The 20,149-nt window shown below is 50.6% G+C and overlaps 1 protein-coding gene across 1 annotated transcript in view; it reads left to right on the top strand.

The window, feature by feature from the left end:
• Window positions 1-20,149, top strand: part of rreb1a (ras responsive element binding protein 1a) — a 57,539-nt gene that overhangs the window by 17,007 nt on the left and 20,383 nt on the right. Inside the window, exon 4 of the mRNA XM_078200737.1 lies at window positions 15,521-15,710. Coding sequence (XP_078056863.1) covers window positions 15,521-15,710 — 190 coding nt within the window. The remainder of the gene's footprint in view (window positions 1-15,520; window positions 15,711-20,149) is intronic.

The raw sequence follows: 20,149 nt of genomic DNA on the forward strand, positions 1-20,149 counted from the left end.
TTCACCTGGCAGAGGAGGTGGCAGCTTTACATTCCTGAGTAGCACGCTGGCATTACCACACCCGTTCCACCTCCCTGCAGCTTCAGAAGAGGCGCAGGAAGTGCTGTTAGCCACTTGCCCTGGCGTGACGGGTGGCCAGGTTAATATCCTGGGGGGCTTGATTCAGGGCCCTCCCCCAGTCCCGAAAATATTGATGATTCGGCGCACGGTGTAACCACGGTCAGCGGGTTGTCCGTGATACTGACTGAACAGCCTCCCAGTGGCGGGGTGGGTAGAATAGGAGCTGGAGACCCCAGGCTATTTCGGAAGCAACACTCAACCCTGTAAGCACGGCGGTACCAATCACTGTGTGTCACTTTCTCCTTTAACCCTCGCAGCTCTCTTAGTCTATTTAATTTTATTCTTTGATGGGACTTGGGCATCGTTGTCCCTCCTTAATTGGGCCCTCTCCAAGATCCAGAGGGGCCCTGGTCCCTCGCCACAATAAAAAATGAAGATAACATGAAAAAAATGTTGCCAGGACTAGCGGGCCTGAGTTACAGGGAGAGGTTGGCCAGGCTAGGACTTTATTCTTTGGAATGTGGGGGGAGAGTGAGGGATGACCTTACTGAGGTGTATAAAATCATGAGGGGTATTGATAGGATGAACACACATAGTCTTTTTCCCAGGGAAGAGGAATTGAAAACTGGAGGGCATAGGTTTAAGGTGAGAGGGGAAAGATTTAATAGGGACCTGAGGGGGAACTTCTTCACAAGAGGGTGGGGAGTATATGGAATGAACTGCCAGAGAAAATGGTTGAGGCGGGTACAATAGCAACATGTAAAAAGCATTTGGATAAGTACATTGATCATAGAAACCCTACAGTACAGAAAGAGGCCATTCGGCCCATCGAGTCTGCACCGACCACAATCCCACCCAGGCCCGACCCCCATATCCCTACATATTTTACCCGCTAATCCCTCTAATCTACGCATCCCAGGACACTAAGGGGCAATTTTAGCTTGGCCAATCAACCTAACCCGCACATCTTTGGACTGTGGGAGGAAACCGGAGCACCCGGAGGAAACCCACGCAGACACGAGGAGAATGTGCAAACTCCACACAGACAGTGACCCAAACCGGGAATCGAACCCAGGTCCCTGGAGCTGTGAGGCAGCAGTACTAACCACTGTGCTACCGTGCCGCCCCAAATCAAATCAGATCAGTCATCCAAGCCGGGAATCGAACCCAGGTCCCTGGAGCTGTGAGGCAGCAGTGCTAACCACTGTGCTACCGTGCCGCCCCGATGGAAAAGGATTAGCTGGATTTGGGCCAAAGGTGGGCAGTTGGGACTAGCTGGGAGGGCACCATGCTCGGCATGGGCCGGTTGGGCCGAAGGGCCCGTTTCCGTGCTGTATTGCTCCATGACTCTAAAATAGGGCATCAAAAAAAGTGAGACATCGGGCGGGATTTTACACCTCGCTCGACATAAGACCGGAAAATCCCACCTGAGGTCAACGGACATTTCCATTGGAATCCGTGGTGGGCGGTAGAATTCCGGCACTAACGCCAATGTCTTTTATTTGACGAGCACTCTTCCAACCTTCCTCTGTGCAAATGCACGAGTTATTGAGGAGAAATCTCACTGTGGTGCAGTGTCGCGGTTGGTATTGAGCGAGACCATTATCCCATCGCTGAACTGTGAGAGTTCGCGATCTGCTTCAACGCGCTGGAAGTGTGTTCACCTGAAGCCGGCGACTGGAAAACACCCCACAGAGCTCAGGCTTTAGTGATACCTGATTTCTTGAAGGCAATTCCTGAGGCTTTGGAACGTGTGCCGAAAAACTATCCAATATAAAGAGATAGTGCGATCGAATAGTACCGCAGCATCAGCCGTGTGCTAGCAATGCTGCCGTGCTGTATACACGGGCCCACACACTCCTTCACACGCCAGTGGCCTGGGCTACACGGACGCTGCCTACTGTACAATACAGAACTTCAAAACTTACTTTCTTTTCCTACATTATTTCCTTAAACCAAATTGCAAAAAGTATTGAAGGCCAGAAAATTTGCAAGTGTCTAAATTTGAGGCCTACTTTGAGGCCTAAGCTCTCCTGCCACCCTCCCCCCGCCCCCCCCCGCCCCCCCCCCCCCCCCCCCCTCCCCTGCTTTGTCTCTAGTTGCCCTTGCTAGGACATTTCAGAGGGGCAGTTAAGAGTCAACCACATTGCTGTGGGTCTGGAGTCACATGTAGGTCAGACCGGGTAAGGACAGCAGATTTCCTTCCCTAAAGGACATCAGTGAACCAGATGGGTTTTTCCAACAATCACGATAGTTTCACCGTCTTCATCACTGAGCCTAGCTTTATAATTCCAGATTGTATGACAATTTCACCAACCCACGTCCCCAAGGCTGGTGCTCCAAGTGACATTATCCCTGCCACCGCCTCTCTCTTTGTGGCTGGTGACCAGAGGTGCCTGTATCGCTCTGTATGCTTCAGAGGTTCTGACAGTGGGGCTGTCGACCGAGCCAGCGGCTGGTTAAGTGGCACTTCCTCCTTCAGAAATCACTCTTTGGATCCCGCCTCCTTCAATTCCCAACCCGCAGCTCATTCCGATGCCCGGATTCTCCAGGGAATCCCTGTGCGGCCAAACACTCGACACATTAATCGGGCATTATGAGAAAGCTCTTCTGCTTCTGTGTGTGTGCGTGTGTTTGTGTGTGTCTGTGTGTGCATACGTGTGTGTGCGTACGTGTGTCTGTGTGTGCGGGTGTGTCTGTGTGTGTGCGTGCATATGTCTGTGTGTGTGCGTGTGCGTGTGTCTTGTGTGTGTGCGTGTGTCTTGTGTGTGTGCGTGTGTCTTGTGTGTGTGCGTGTGTCTTGTGTGTGTGCGTGTGTCTGTGTGTGTGTGTCTGTGTGCGTGTGTCTATGTGCGTGTGTCTGCGTGTGCGTGTGTCTGTGTGTGGGCGTGTGTCTGTGTGGGCGTGTGTTTGTGTGTGTGGGTGTGTGCGTGTGTCTGTGTGCGTGTGTCTGTGTGCGTGTGTCTGTGTGCGTGTGTCTGTGTGCGTGTGTCTGTGCGTGTGCGTGTGTCTGTGTGTGTGCGTGTGTCTGTGTGGGCGTGTGTTTGTGTGTGTGGGTAGCAGCAGGGAAGAAGCTGTTCTTGAGTCGGTTGGTGCGTGACCTCAGATTTTTGTATCTTTTTCCCGAAGGAAGAAGGTGGAAGAGAGAATGTCCGGGGTGCGTGGGGTCCTTGATTATGCTGGCTGCTTTGCCAAGGCAAAGTAGACAGAGTCAATGGATGAGAGGCTGGTTTGCGTGATGGATTCAACTCACCTCGGCCCCAAGCGTAGGGGTTCCCTCCCTAAATCTCTCTGCTCTCTTCCTCTTCCTTTCGCCGTTCAAGACCCTCCATAAACCTCCCTCTTTCTTCAGCCGTATTGCCCCCCCCCCCCCCCCCACCATATCCTCCCCTCTGAGGCTCGTTCTGCTTCATAATTCTTCCACAAAGCACAAGGAGACACTGTGAGATGTTGTAGGTGCTATATAAATGCATGTTGTTTTTGAACGGTTCTCCATTTGTTCCTTCCCGAGCTTTATAACTGACAAAGTGCATTATCTGCAGTGATAGCACAGCTAGCTGCTGGCTTTAACATTGTTTAGAATTGGGGATGGGGTGAGGGGGTTTCTCATGTACACACACACACTCACACACACACACACGCACCCACACAGACACACACACACGCACCCACACAGACACACACACACACAGACACACACACTCACACATATGCGCACCCACACACACAGACACACACACACAGACACACACACACAGACACACACGCACACACAGACACACACACGCATGCACACACAGACACACACACGCACACTCACACATATGCGCACCCACACACACAGACACACAGACACACACACGCATGCACACACAGACACACACACTCACACACAGACACACACACAATTACACACAGACACACACACAGACACACACACTCACACAGACACACATGCACACAGACACACACGCACACACAGACACGCACGCACAACAGACATGCACGCACACACAGACACACACTCACACACAGACACAAGCATGCACACATACAGACAGTCTGTCAGACTTTTGAATGGACCTACCTCGCATTAAGTTGATCTTTCTCTCCACCCTAGCTATGACTGTAACACTACATTCTGCACTCTCTCCTTTCCTTCTCTATGAACGGTATGCTTTGTATAGTGCGCAAGAAACAACACTTTTCACTGTATGTTAATATATGTGACAATAATAAATCAAATCAAGTCAAATCAAGGCACAGCCACCAATGGTGGAGCGGTTGAAATTAGGAATGGCCGAAAGTCTGAAATCTTAGTGAGATGGGAGGTTTCTGATAAGGGGTCCACCGGGCTTCCCCCTCGGTAATGGGCGTCTGCTGCTGACAGCACAGCTGTTGTGAAGGTTGGAGAGCGGGGATGGGTGGAGTGAGGTGCGGGAGGGAGGCCTGTATCGGTACTTGATGGTCGTGGAATCGACAGAGGGGCCTGTGTCAGTTCCTGGGACCAGATGCCTGACACTCCCACTGGAGAGGAAGGTGCCGTGGGGTAGCTTGTTGCCAAGCCAAAGCAGGCGGTCGGAAAGACGCCAAGGCGGCCATTTTGTGAGCAGGCATGTCCATCCCCAGGACGTCACGATGGGTTTCCTTGACTGGATTGTCCGATTGGCCTGTGTGTTAAAGATTCGGCGATGCTATTGAACTGTCTGCTGTGCTTGGCCATACACAGGGGGGGGGGGGGGGGGGTGGGGGATGGGGGGGTGTCCACTGTCCTCACAAATACAAACTCCACTCAAGTGTTTTGCTCCAAATTCTGGAGCCTGTTTAACTGCTCGGTCTGAAAAGGGGGTGGGGAGGGAGAGGAGAGGGCTGAACCGAGATGACTGGAGTTTAGTGAGACAGCCGGAGTCAGGCTTGAGGCCCAGTCAGTGCTGTGTTGGAAGCTGCAGCAACTGGAAGAGATTACTGCAGCTGTTTTGATTGCCGCAATTGGGATGTGGCAGTGGGAATTGGAGGGGGCGGAGTCCGTGCACAGAAATGTAGGAGCGAGTGGAGCCGGGTTGGGAGAGAATTGGAAACGGGCTGTGTACACTGTGCCTGCTGTTCAGACAAGAATCCCTGCGCTAATGGGGGGAGTGAGGTAGAGCTGCCTTGACAGGCCGCTGAGGTGGGATTTCGCACTGGAGATACATCCAGCCTCGCTCCCTGCTCTGTGCTGAATCGGCCCGACAGAGGATGGGCTGGTAATGCCCCCCTTTAAAAACTGCCATCTTTTCAAATCCATCCAAGGCCCCCTCATCCCTCCTTTCTCTGTAACCTCCCTCAGTCCCTCCGAGAGATCTCAGCTCCAATACTTTTGACCTCTTGCGCACCCTCGATTTTAGCCCTCCCCCCTGCTATTGCAGGCCGTGGCTTCAGCTGACTAGGCCTCGAGGCCTGGAATTCCCTCCCCAGACCTCACTGCCTCGCTGTCCCGCTCGCTGTCCTCCTTAAAACCACTTTCAGAAGCTGGCTTTTGGTCACCTGTCCTAATAGCCCCCCTGCCTGGCCCAGATCCCCAACTCTGTTTGATAATTGGGGCGTTTTATTACTGTTATTGTTCAGGCAGCACGGTGGCACAGTGGGTTAGCACTGCTGCCTCACAGCACCAGGAACCTGGGTTCAATTCCGGCCTCGGGTCACTGTCTGTGTGGAGTCTGCACGTTCTCCCCGTGTCTGTGTGGGTTTCCTCCGGGTGCTCCGGTTTCCTCCCACAGTCCAAAGATGTGCAGGTTGATTGGCCATGCTAAATTGTTCCTTAGTGTTAGGGGGAGTGGCAGGGTAAAGATGTGGGGATACGGGAATAGGGCGTGGGTGGGATTGTGGTCGGTGCAGACTCGATGGGCCAAATGGCCTCCTTCTGCACTGTAGGGATTCTATGATTACGTTGAAACCGGAGTGAGGCTGTAAAAATGGCGCAGTGGTTAGCACCGCTGCCTCACAGCGCCAGGGACCCGGGTTCAATTCCCGGCTTAGGCCACTGTCTGTATGGAGTTTGCACATTCTCCCCGTGTCTGCGTGGGTTTCCTCCGGGTACTCCGATTTCCTCCCACGGTCCGAAAGACGTGCTGGTTAGGGTGCATTGGCCGTGCTAAATCCTCACCCAGAGTACCCGAACAGGCGCCGGAGTGTGGCGACTGGGGGATTTTCACAGTAACTTCATTGCAGTGTTAATGTAAGCTGATTTGGGACACTAATTAACAAACTTCAAACATTGCTGCTGTCATGTGGATCCCCAGGTGGATCTTTGTGGGGGAGGGGGGGGGGGGGGGTGGTTTATAGATTACACACAGGCACCGAGGGCTGCGTAAATTAGGTTTGATGGTTTGAATGTCTTTTCTTATTTGTGGAGATTCGATATCGCTGACTACGCAACCTGAGTCTCCAAAGAGATTAACAAGATTAAGGAGAGCGAGAACGGGAGATTATTGAATGAGAGCGCAGGGGCAGATCACAGCAACCCCCGACAAGACAAGGGGTAAATCATTTGACACGGAATTCACCGCTCTCAGTTTGAAGCAAGCACCTTGGCGGGGAAAGTGTTACTCGCTTTTCAACCCGCGATGGCGTGAAAGAAAAGATGTTCGGGGCAGTGAAATAATAAAAAGGTGTTGAAAGGGTTGCAGTGGCCAAATCTGGTGCAGAGCGGCTCCCTCTGGAACTCATTCCCCCAGCCACAGCACTGGCTTTACAATGACTCCTATTGTCCTTGAAGGCTTGGTTTGCACATTCAGCCTAAGCTTTTGGGGAGTGGCTTGCGAGTTCAGTACCTGGAACTGATAAAAGGGCCGTTGTGTCCTGCTGCTGGATGCTTTTGACGACGGTTTAATCTCATTTGGCTGCAAGTGCTCAGGTTGTGGCTGCGTGTGTCAACAAGTGTCGGATACTGACAGGGAGGCCCGTCCTGTCACGAAGAAGCCTGTCCCCTGCAAAGTCACGTCCAGGCACTCTGATAGTGGGTCACTGCTCTGCCGTTCAGGAATGCTGGCTCATTTCGTGACCCCCCCCCTTTTATTCCCAAGCTCTGAAACATCCAGGCTGTTAATATGTTTGCATTAACTCGCATCTCTGTGTGCGAAAACATTTGAAAAATCCCAAGGAAGGAATTGTTAATGATTTACTTTTAAAACTTTCGTTGGGCTGGAAGATAAGGCAGCCCGACTAAGCTTATCCAAACAGGGAGAAGGAATTTATGATTTAGTGTTTACCCAGCTAAGCAGTAAGGGAGGCTCCGTGTCGAGCCTGAGGTGTGTAGGCCGCACTGCCTGCACTGACTTGCTGCTGTCAGGGAAACAGACAAGGAGCCGACAGCCCCACGCACTGCCCGGGCCGGCCTGTCTGAATCATCAGCAAACTGCAACCCCCCCACCCCACCCCACCTCTCCGCATTCCAGCTTACCTAATGGGATCTTCCCCTGCAGCCAACATTTAAAAGGATGCGGCCACTTAGCAGAGAAGGAGCTGAATCGAGGGCAATAGTTGTTTCTGTCTTTGTAAAAGCGCAAAATGGATTTGAGATTTTTATCAGGGGCCAAGGCTGTTTGTGTGGGGGGAGAAATAAGGAGACCCAATGGCTGTGGAGAGTGGGCGAGTGTGTGTCTGTGTGTGTGCATATGTGTGTGTGTATGTGTATGTATGTATGTATGTATGTGTGTGTGCACGTGTGTGTGCGTGAGGGAAATGAGGTCTGTGGACAAATATTGGGGCAAGGCAGCACCAAACCCCATTGGAAGATTGCCAAGTGAGGTGGATGGACCTGTTTGGCGTTCCAGGGTGACCCTCCCTAAAAGGCAGCAGCGTGCCCATGCCCCGCCAATTCAAAGAATCCCTACAGTGCAGAAGGAGGTGGCTGGATATAGCACTCGGGGCAAATGGGATCAAAGGCTATGGGGAGAAAACAGGATTAGGCTATTGAGTTGGATGATCACCATGATTGTGATGAATGGCGGACGAGGCTCGAAGGGCTGAATGGCCTCCTCCTGCTCCTATCTTCTATGTTTCTATGAATCTAGTAGCTAACTGCCCGCTCATGGGCCAAGCGAGTGACAAAGGCATCAGGTGGCAACTGAACCAGGTACAACCCTGACTGATTGGCACGGCTGCTCATAGTACAAAGCTGTACAGAGGTGGCACCCACAAGGCTGGCACATTCCCTGCACCACCCACCAACAGGGAGCTCTGGGTGCTCCGGTTTCCTCCCACAGTCCAAAGATGTCCATGCCACCTTGGAAGTGTCAACCTGTGCCAAGGCGCGGACTCCAGTGGGAATCTTATGGGGAGGGAGGGGAGTCTTTTATATGTGGTGGTGGGCCAGAGCAGATGGGGGAGCAGGGGATGTGGAGGACCAGGGGTGGGGAGGGGTGGATACTGGCTCCGACTGTGTGTGGGGAGGGGCCAATTATACTGGGGAGGGGGATTAGAGAAGTGCCAGTCCCACTGGTGGCACTGTGGGGAGGGGAGTACCTGAGATCTCTGGTTGGGGGGGGGGGGGGCGGGGGTAGGGAGGTTTATTCCTGTTATGATTGGCGTGGCGTTTCAAGATGGCGGCCCGAGCTCAGTGCAGCCGGGCGTTGCCAGCGAGTTGAGGCCCCCCTCCGCATAATGGCGTGAAACACGCCCACTGATTCCTTTTAGGCAGAATGTGGTGAGACTCGGAGGGAAAAGCGACCGGTTTCTCTGGAGAGAAACATGCCGCTCCTCTCGCCAGAAACAACACTCTGCCGTTTCTTGGTAAGATTTCGCCCACTGTCCCCGGAACCCTTTCCGTTATCGTTGATCAGAATTCCATCCATCTCTGCTATAATCACACTCAATGACGCCGCTTCCACAGCCCTCTGGGCTAGAAAATTCCAAAGATCCACACCCCTCTGTGTGAAGAAATTTCTCCACATCTCGGTCCAAAGTGGCTTCCGCCTTATTTTGAAATTGTGCCCCCTGGTTCTGGACTCCCCAACCAGGGGTAGCATCCTGGCTGGAATCCTATCGCCCCGCCCGCCACGGGAATCGGAGCGTGCGAGGGGCGGACACCCCTTAACCTCCATCTACCCTGTCCATTCCTTTGAAGTATTTTCTAGGTTTCAATGAGATCACCTCTCATTCTTTGAAACCGCGGAGAATGCAGGCCCAGTTTGCCCAATCTCTCTTCATTATCCCCGGAACAAGGTCTTGGTGATCCTCCGTCGTACTCCCTCTATGGCAATATTATACTTTCTGAGGTAAGGGGACCGAAACTGCACTCAGGACTCCTGATTGCTTTGAGTATAATCCTTAAACACAAGCTCCCTGGGCTGAAAAACTGAAGCCACCTCCTAATGTGAGTTGTTACGGTGCAGAGATTGATTCCCAATTGAGAAGCCATGCCGATCCCCCAAAGAGGTACACCTCGCTTCGTAATCTGTTAGAAGTGTTTGGGAAGGTGTGAACTGTTCTTCATTCACGTTTAGAGGTTCATTAACAGAAATACCTGTCACTCGCTTTAAGTGAACAATTAACAAGTTATTTATTTAACCAACCAGGAACTTTAACTAAACAAGTAACATATCAATTAAAGTAAGATACTACTGGAATGCTGTTCAAATAAATACAAGGTCCATTCATTACCAAAAAAAACCAGACTCTCAAAAAATATACAACCAGATGTTTTGGCTTTGGAAGCCATGTGGAGATGCTGGCATTGGACTGGGGTGGGCACAGTAAGAAATCTCACATCACCAGGTTAAAGTCCAACAGGTTTATTTGGAATCACGAGCTTTCAGAGCGCTGCTCCTTCATCAGATGAGTCCTTCGCCTGATCCCACTCACCTGATGATGGAGCAGTGCACCTAAAGCTCATGATTCCAACTAAACTTGTTGGACTTTAACCTGGTGTTGTGAGGCTTCTTACTTGGCTTTGGAAAATCTTTTTAGTTCTTCTGCCAATTCTGCTGTCTGTAAGCTCTTTCTGATTTTGGTACCCTTCGTTAGATAGATGGAGAGTTCTCTTAAGAGAGATTTTTAAGCTGGCAGGGAGTCGCTCTTGCCCTCTCTAGGTGTTGAGAGGTGGCAGCTCTTCAGTTGAACTGCAGGCAGGCAGTTGAGTTCCTCTTTATAACTATGATGACCTATCATTTTTCCTACACCAGGATGGTGTCAACAAGAGCAAATTCAAATTTGATAGGTTCCTGATAGCTGAGTGTCTTCTTTAAACTGATAGGCTGTCAAAATTCAAAAGCCTGCTCCCAAGGCAACCCTAATGTTTAGGTCTCTGTTACAAATGTTGCAATCTGTGTACCCTGTATGCTCCTGCATTTTAAACATCCAAGCACGGACACAAAACCAGCTTTTAAAGGGACCGCACTTCACAACAGAGTATATTCCTGAGCATGTGATCATTAGCTGACAAATGGGAGGTTGACTTATACACGCAGCGCCGGCCTACACACACGCCGGGCGGGATTTTATGGCCAAGCTCAGGCGAGTCCGGAAATTCCCGCCCGAGGTCAACGGAGATTCCGTTGTCAGATCCTCGTCTGTGCCGGTTCCGTGGCCGGCTGGTAGAGCTCCGGACTCTGGCATCAATGAAATGGGGTCCCCTCTCTCCACCGCTCCATCCTCTCCTTCCTTCCTTTAAATGGGGTCGATCTGTAGGTTGTGATCTACGGTGTATTACTGGCGGTACCGGTGCCTCCAACAACATGGCCGGTAAATGCTGACCTTCAGGGTCACGGCAAGGGTCATTTGTGTAGCAGCGGTTGTCCATGTGGGTTGGAGGGGGCATCGGGGGCACGGCCAGGTTTCTCCCTCCTTCCCTCCCGCAGACCGGTTCCTGAGTTGGGGACAGTCCATGTGGATGCCGTGTGCACACAAGCCGTAACGGTCTACACTTCCCCCTCAGTACGTCGCTGCTATCCCAACAAGAATGGCCTCCGTGACCGCTGCTTCAAAAGAAACTGCAGTTCAGACAAAATTGGACAGAATTGTTCTAATTAGAGCTCTCACGGTGTGGAAATGAAATTGACCGAAAGAGCAGATAAAATAATTGGGAACAGCAACACAAACGTTCGAGCCAACTCTGAAGCTTTTCCCCCCTTTGCGAATTAGACTTTGTTAGTGAAATGTGTCACGCTTCATTACATCAGGGTTTAAATTTGACTTGACAAAGATGGGATACAGTTCAGTCTCTTTTCAGTTCAGTGTGTGGCCTTTGGAGGTGTCCTCACCACACTTACAGCTATGGACACAACCTAGACATGGAAACATAGAGCAGTACAGCACAGAACAGGCCCTTCGGCCCACGATGTTGTGTCGAGCTTTATCTGAAACCAAGATCAAGCTATCCCACTCCCTATCATCCTGGTGTGCTCCATGTGCCTATCCAATAACCGCTTAAATGTTCCTAAAGTGTCTGACTCCACTATCACTGCAGGCAGTCCATTCCACACCCCAACCACTCTCTGCGTAAAGAACCTACCTCTGATATCCTTCCTATATCTCCCACCACGAACCCTATAGCTATGCCCCCTTGTAATAGCTCCATCCAACCTCAGTGACGATCCTTTAAAACAGAGATGAGGAGGAATTTCTTCAGCCAGAGAGTGGTGAATCTGTGGAACTGTTTGCCGCAGAAGGCTGTGGAGGCCAGGTCATTGAGTGTCTTTAGGACAGAGATAGATAGGTTCTTGATCGATAAGGGGATCAGGGGTTATGGGGAAAAGGCAGGAGAATGGGGATGAGAAAAATATCAGCTATGATTGAATGGCGGAGCAGACTCGATGGGCCGAGTGGTCTAATTCTGCTCTTATGGTCTTATGGGTCGTATTTAAAAATTAACATTTACAATATGCGTCAAACATTCTCTGGTGCGTACACCCACCCCAAGGGGATCTCTCAAACAGGTTCAGACTTCCCAGTGTGCTGTGGCACGAGATGGACTGCATCCTTCCCTCATCCCATGTGGTATCACCCACCTTTCAGAGGCCTATTCTTAAAGGACCAAGCCTTTCGGATGTGTCCCTGGTTTATATTTTCAAGAGGTGCCTTGGCAGAAGGATGGTGTGCGTATGGGTTCACAGATTTATGAGGAGTGTTTGAGGACTCTGGGTCTGTACTCGATGGAGTTTAGAAGGATGAGGGGGGGGAAATCTCATTGAAACTTCCAGAATACTGCAAGGCCTGGATAGAGTGGACATGGGGAAGATGTTTCCACTAGTAGGAAAAACAAGGATCCGAGAGCACAGCCTCAGAGTAAAGGAATGACCCTTTAGAACTGAGACGATTCAGCCAGAGGGTGGTGAATCTGTGGAATTCATCGTCACAGAAAGCCGTGGAGGCCGGGTCATTGAGTGTATTTAAGACAGAGATAGATAGGTTCTTGATTGAACAACGAACAGTACAGCACAGAAACAGACCCTTCAGCCCTCCAAGCCTGCGCCAATCATGATGTCCTCTCTAGACCAACCGCCTGTATCCCTCTATTCCCCGTCTGTTCATCTGTCCACCCAGATAAGTAAGGGGATCAAAGGTTACATGGAAAAGGCGGGAGAATGGGGTTGAGAAATTTATCAGCCATGATTGAATTGCGGAGCAGAGTCGATGGGCCGAATGGCCTCATTCTGCTCCTCCACCGTATGGTCTTCTGGTAAAGGGCCTTTTCCAAGCTGGGATAGCTGGCCTGAAAATAAGGTGGAAAACTTTGCCGACAGGCCTCTGTGCCCCTAAGCAGCTGGACTTGCCCTGGAAATGAAACTTGGCCAAACTTATATTTTTAAGGCTCGGGGGACGCACGGGTTGACTGTTTACTTTGGGCCTGCAATGTGGACTCGGTGGGCTTTGAGATTGTCCTGTGGAACACCGATGAGGTGGTCAAGGGGTGGGCGCGTGCCACCATTACAAATCCCTGGTGCCCATCGGAGAATGCCTCTCCCCCCCTTCAAAGTCTTCCAGCCCCTGCATTTCTTCCTTACTCACCCCGCCCCACTCCATCTCGGCCTTTCTGCCTCCTTGCCCCATCGCTTGGACTCACCTTGGACTCACCTAAATATCCATGCTCCATCGCATCTGGACTGTTGCAGTCCCAGCAGTGGCCAAGAACCCGCTGGGGGAGGGTCTCCCTCCCTGACCGAGAGCCCGTCTGGCCTCTTGAGAATCGCTGATTGTAATCATTCTGCCACTGATGGCCGTGTCTTCAGCTGTCGAGACTCCCAAGTTCTGGAACCCCCCTCTCTCCACCGCTCCACCCTCTCCTTCCTTCCTTTAAGACACTCCTTAAAACTCACCTCTCCGAGTAAGCTTTTGGTCATCTGATTTCACACCTCCTGGCGTGGCATGGTGTTACATCTTGTGTTGTCTACGCTCCTCTGAAGCGCCTCGGGGACATTTTACTCAGCTGGAGGTGCTATATAAATGCAAGTTGTTGTTGGCTAGCCAGTGACTACCACATCTCATGAAAAGGATTTGAAATAAAGTTTGTTTATTAGTGTCACAAGTAGGCTTACATTAACACCGCAATGATGTTACTGTGAAAATCCCCTAGTCGCCACACTCTGCCACCTGTTCGGGTACACTGAGGGAGACTTTAGCACGGCCAATGCACCCTAACCAGCACGTCTTTGGACTGTGGGAGGAAACCCATGCAGACATGGGAGAACGTGCAGACTCTGTACAGACAGTGATGGGCAGCTGAAGTAAAGGGCAACAGCAGCTAGAAGGGTTAGAACATAGAACATAGAACATTACAGCGCAGAACAGGCCCTTCGGCCCACGATGTTGCACCGACCAGTTAAAAAAAAACTGTGACCCTCCAACCTAAACCAATTTCTTTTCGTCCATGAACCTATCTACGGATCTCTTAAACGCCCCCAAACTAGGCGCATTTACTACTGATGCTGGCAGGGCATTCCAATCCCTCACCACCCTCTGGGTAAAGAACCTACCCCTGACATCGGTTCTATAACTACCCCCCCTCAATTTAAAGCCATGCCCCCTCGTGCTGGATTTCTCCATCAGAGGAAAAAGGCTATCACTATCCACCCTATCTAAACCTCTAATCATCTTATATGTTTCAATAAGATCCCCTCTTAGCCGCCGCCTTTCCAGCGAAAACAATCCCAAATCCCTCAGCCTCTCCTCATAGGATCTCCCCTCCATACCAGGCAACATCCTGGTAAACCTCCTCTGCACCCTCTCCAAAGCCTCCACATCCTTCCTGTAATGTGGGGACCAGAACTGCACACAGTACTCCAAGTGCGGCCGCACCAGAGTTGTGTACAGTTGCAACATAAACGCCACGACTCCTAAATTCAATCCCCCGACCAATAAACGCCAGTTGTTAAGCATTGACAGAAACCCGACCCATGTTTCACAATATTGTTAAACATCCGGGACAAGATCCTACTGGTTCAGCATGCCACTCGATCTACGTGGGCGTACCGGGAAGATTACACGGGGCAGGTTTTGGACACCCGGGCGGCAGAGCTTTGGACAATCACGGGTTTACAGCGGGTAGAATGTGGCAGAACACTCCAGTGTGGCACCAACGTGGTGAAATCCAGAGGCAATGCAGGCGGGAACGAGGGCTTCAACAGCGGAAGAGCCGAGACGGGGGCGGATCAGCTGATGTGACGCAGGTGGAAATAGGCGGCCTTAGAGATGCTGCGAATAAGTGGCCAGGCACCCATCTCTGGGTCAAGGGTCGCAAAGAGAACTCACCCAGGGCAACCCACAGTTCACAAAGCTGTATTGGCCTAACTTGCATGATAAGCCTGGGTTAAATTATTATCGCAATTAGACAGTGGCAGGACCTTTTGTGATCTTACCTTTTGAGAGACGTTGCACATTCACTGTTGCATGAGGCGGGGGGGGGGGGAGGGGGGGGGGGCGATCTTACCTCCTCATCGGCCAAACGCGTGAGTGCCGAGAAATCAGATCCGTGCCCGATTTCTCGCCTCTCGCCATTTTACTGAAACCGGATATCTGGCGAGATCAGCCTCGCACCTGAAAAGATGCCAGACAGGGATGGGCTGATTGTGGGAGCGGGGGGGGGGGTGCGTAGAATCCGCTGCACACTCTGCAACAGCAATGGGGAGGGTGCGGTTTTGGCCACGACCACAGAACAGAGATCTAAGCATGCGCAATTGCGCCCTGTGCTGCTATCTGCTGGCTTTCGGATAAGCTGGGCCCTGCCCACTCCCCCTGCTGGAGAGAAACTGGTTTGGCCTCATTCTTTGGCCGGATTAAGGTAAGATTCGATTTTTAAATCCCCCAAAAGAACAATGCGAATTTCTCCCACTTTCACGCTCGTTTGGCACTTCAGAATTTTTTTGGTAAGATCGGCCACGAGATGTTTGGCTCCCAAGCACCATCCAAAATCTGCGGGCTGCAGCTACTTGGAACCATGTTTCTGTACGCACACTGACCGTGTCCCCCATTGATCTTTCCCGCTCAGGTGTAACCTCTGCTGTATCTCCTTTAAGACACACCGCGGTTTGCTACGCCATAACACCATAATCCACAAGCAGCTTCCGACCGACGTTTCGGGAAAGCCTTACATCCAGAACAACCCCACAATTCCCGTGGGCTTCCACGACCTCGGATTCATCGACTTCTCCTGCCAGAAGTTCCCTCTCATTTCTCAGGTAAACCAGCCAAAGAATTGCGAATAAGAATAGAGAACGCCTGGGGGTAGGGGGGTGGGAGCCTGGGGGGTTCGGGGGGGTGGGGCTGGGGGGGGTGGGGGCCTGGGGGGTTCGAGGGGGTGGGGCTGGGGTGCGTGGGGGGGTGGGGGCCTGGGGGCTTCGGGGGGGGGGAGGTGGGTGCCTGGGGGCTGGGGCGGGTGGGGGTGGGGGGAACTCAGCTGGTCCGGCAGCGTCTGCGGAGAGAGAAACGGGAGTTCATGTTTCGAGTCGCATGTGACTCTTGTTCAGAACTTAATGTCAGCTCTGAATAAGTTGTATACGCCTCGAAACTCTGTTTCTCTCTCCACAGATGCTGCTGGACCAACTGAGAGTTTCCAGCATTCTCTGCTTTTATTTCAGATTCCCAGCATCTGCACGATTTTGCTTTTATTGACGAATTGTCGGTGACTGTATTGGGGAAGATAAATTAATGTCCTCTCCCTCCTGATTCCTGGAATAACCGGTGGTACTGATGGTACTTTAACATTTGCCTTCAATTTACTCTCTCCTTTGTTACGACGCAGAGGTTAATCCCCTTTACCTCGCTTTGCAATCTGTTGAAGTGTTTGGGGAGGTGTTAACTGTTCTACCTTAATGTTTAGAGGTTCATTAACAGAAAGACCTGACACTCACTTTAAGTGAACAATTAACAAGTCATTTATTTAACCAACCGGGAACTTTAACTAAACAAGTAATGTATCAATTAAAGTAAGGTGCAACTGGAACGCTGTTCAAATAAATACAAGGATCATGCTTTACCAAAGAAAATAATAATACTAACTCAGTTGCTCTCAAAAAAGTATACAAACAGGTTTTGCGGCTTTGAAAAAACCTTTGGAGTTCTTTTGTCACTGTTGGCAAACTCTTTTCTGATTTGGTACCCTTCTGGTAGATAGATGGAAATTTCTCTTAAGATAAATGTTTAGCTGGCAGAGAGTTGCTCTTGCCCTCTCTAGGTGTTGAGAGGTGGCAGCTTTTCAGTTCTACTCAACTGAACTGAACTAAAAACTGAAGGCAGGCAGTTGAGTTCCTATTTTTATATTCCTGGTGACCTATGCATTTTCCTACCCCAGGATTGGTCAAATTCAAATTTGATAGGGTCCTGATCGCTGAGTGTCTTCTTTAAACTCATAGGCTGTCAAAATGCAAAAACCTGCAAAGCCTGTTACAAAGGTAACTCTGATGCTTAGTCCGAGTTACAATTGTTGCAATCTGTGTACCCTGTGTTTTAAACAGTCAAGCACTGAACACAAAACCAGCTTTCAAAGGGACCACACTTCACAAACCCAACTTCACAACACAACACTCCTTCAACTCTCTCCATTTCCCCTTCCTGATGGCAACAGTTTGTGTCAAGGTTAATTTGTTCAGGAACAACACTAAAGACTCAGCAATGTTTGTCCCTGCCCATTGAGGGACAGCGGGAAGTCAGAGCTAAACCTCATCTTGCCCTCACCTGACGCATTCTCTCTGATCAGAAATGGACAGCAAATAGGAGCTGAATCTCTCTGGCCAGCGGTGGACAATTCATGGTGCGTGTTGGGCCTGGGTCACTGCTCTGAGGAACTCCTGCAGCGACGTTTTGAGATTGAGATGATTTTTAACATTTTTTCCATGAGATGTGGGAGTCGCTGACTAGGCCTAACGTTTATTGCTCATCCCTAATTACCCTTGAACTGAGTGGCTCACTAGGCCATTTCAGAGCGCTTTTAAGAGTCAACCCCATTGATGTGGCTCTGGAGTCACCTGTAGGCCAGACCGGGTAAGGACGGCAGATTTCCTTCCCTAAAGGATATGAGTGAACCAGATGGGTTTTTCCAACATTCAACAATGATTTTGATTTGATTTGATTTATTATTGTCACATGTATTAACATACAGTGAAAAGTATTGTTTCTGCGCACTATACAGACAAAGCATACCATTCGTAGAGAAGGAAACGAGAGAATGCAGAATTAGTGTTACAGTCATAGCTAGGGTGTCATTAATGCATTGGTAGAGAGTTTAAAAGAGTTAGAATAAAGTGTTGGAAGCATAGAACGAGAGTAAAAGATAGAATTAGAAGGTATGCTGGGCACAACTTGCAAGAAGTCACCACTCCTCTGATCATCTTGTATGCCTCTACTAAGTCACCTCTTCATTGCTTTAAAATGTGATAGACTGTGGGTCACTGTTTGAGAAGCTTCATACTCTGAACATTAGTGACATTTCATAGCTCCCGCTGTGACCAGAAACATTCAGAGAAAGTTGATTTGCGGAATTATTCTGACGAAACTGAGTTTAGCAGTCCGGGGATAATGATGCAGCTATGTAAGACCCTCGTCAGACCCCACTTGGAGCACTGTGCTCAGTTCTGGTTGCCTCATTACAGGAAGGATGTGGAAAAGATTGAAAGGGTGCAGAGGAGATTTACAAGGATGTTGCCTGGATTGAGTGGCATGCCTTATGAGGATAGGCTGAGGGAGCTCGGTCTTTTCTCCTTGGAGAGACGTAGGATGAGAGGAGACCTAATAGAGGTATATAAGATGTTGAGAGGCATAGATCGGGTGGACTCTCAGAGGCTTTTTCCCAGGGTGGAAATGGCTGCTACGAGAGGACACAGGTTTAAGGTGCTGGGGGGTAGGTACAGGGGAGATGTTAGGGGGAAGCTTTTCACACAGAGGGTGGTGGGCGAGTGGAATCGGCTGCCGTCAGTGGTGGTGGAGGCAAACTCAATAGGGTCTTTTAAGAGACTCCTGGATGAGTACATGGGACTTAATAGGATGGAGGGTTATAGGTAGGCCTAAAAGGTAGGGATATGTTCGGCACAACTTGTGGGGCCGAAGGGCCTGTTTTGTGCTGTAGTTTTCTATGTTTCTATGTACACTCCGGCGCCATCTTGTGAATGGTTTCATGGTCACCAGTCGATTCTTAATTCCAGATATTTTTTAGTGAATTCAAATTCCACCACCTGCCGTGGCGGGGTTCGAAAAAAAAACTAGAACAAACTGCCAACAACACAGGAACAGGCCCTTCAGCCCTCCAAGCCCATGCTGATGCCCGAACTAAACTAAAAAATAACCTTCTGCCCTTACTCAGTCTGTATCCCTCTGTTCCCTCCCTATTCATGTACCCATCCAGATGCCTCTTAAATGTTGCTAATGTGCCTGCTTCCACCACCTCCTCTGGCAGCGTGTTCCAGGCACCCACCACTCTGCGTGAAATACTTCCCCTGCACATCTCCCTTAAACTTACCTCTTCTCAGCTTGAACTTCTGCCCCCTTGTAATGTGACACTTCCACCCTGGGGAAAAAGCCTCTGACCATCCACCCTGTCTGTGCCTCTCGTCATTTTGTCGACCAGGTCTCCCCTCAGCCTCCATCTTTCCAGTGAAAACAATCCTAGTTTATTCAACCTCTCCTCATAGCCGACACCCTCGAGACCAGGAAACATCCCGGTGAACTTTCGTCGCACTCTCTCCAAAGCTTCCACGTCCTTCTGGTAGTGTGGTGACCAGAACTGCACGCAATACTCCAAATGCGGCACGGTAGCACAGTGGTTAGCACTGCTGCTTCACAGCTCCAAGGACCTGGGTTCGATTCCTGGCTTGGGTCACTGTCTGTGTGGAGTTTGCACATTCTCCTCGTGTCTGCGTGGGTTTCCTCCGGGTGCTCCGGTTTCCTCCCACAGTCCAAAGATGTGCGGGTTAGGTTGATTGGCCCGTGCTAAAATTGCCCCTTCGTGTCCTGAGATGCGTAAATTAGAGGGATTAGTGGGTAAAATATGTAGGGATGAGGGTAGGGCCTGGGTGGGATTGTGTTCGGTGCAGACTCGATGGGCCGAATGGCCTCTTTCTGTACTGTATGATTTCTATGATAACTAAGGTTTTATATAGCTGCAATGTGATTTCCCAACTCTTGTACACAATTCCCCGGCTTATTGAAGGCAAGCATGCCAAGGGCGGCATGTTGGCACAGTGGTTAGCACCGCTGTCTCACAGCGCCAGGGACCCGGGTTCAATTCCGGCCTTGGGTCACTGTCTGTGTGGAGTTTACACATTCTCCCCGTGTCTGCGTGGGCTTCCTCGGGTGCTCCGGTTTCCTCCCACAGCCCAAAGAGTGCGGGTTAGGTTGATTGTCCATGCTAAATTGAACCTAGTGTCGGGGGGGATTAGCAGGGCAAATACATGGGGTTATGGGGATGGGACCAGGGTGGGATTGTTATTGGTGCAGGCTCGATGGGCTGAATGGCCTCCTTCTGCACTGCAGGGATTCTATGCCTTCTTAAACACCTTGGCCACCTGTGTTGCCATTTGTAGGGAAGAGTGGACCTACACGCTCACAGAATGACCATAAAATTCAGATGCACCAAAAACAAGTCCCGACTCCTTCATGCGATGAACAAAAATTTAGAGCCCCAGAT

Source organism: Mustelus asterias, chromosome 2 (genome assembly GCF_964213995.1).
Source record: "Mustelus asterias chromosome 2, sMusAst1.hap1.1, whole genome shotgun sequence".
In the NCBI taxonomy this organism is placed as follows: Eukaryota; Metazoa; Chordata; class Chondrichthyes; order Carcharhiniformes; family Triakidae; genus Mustelus; species Mustelus asterias.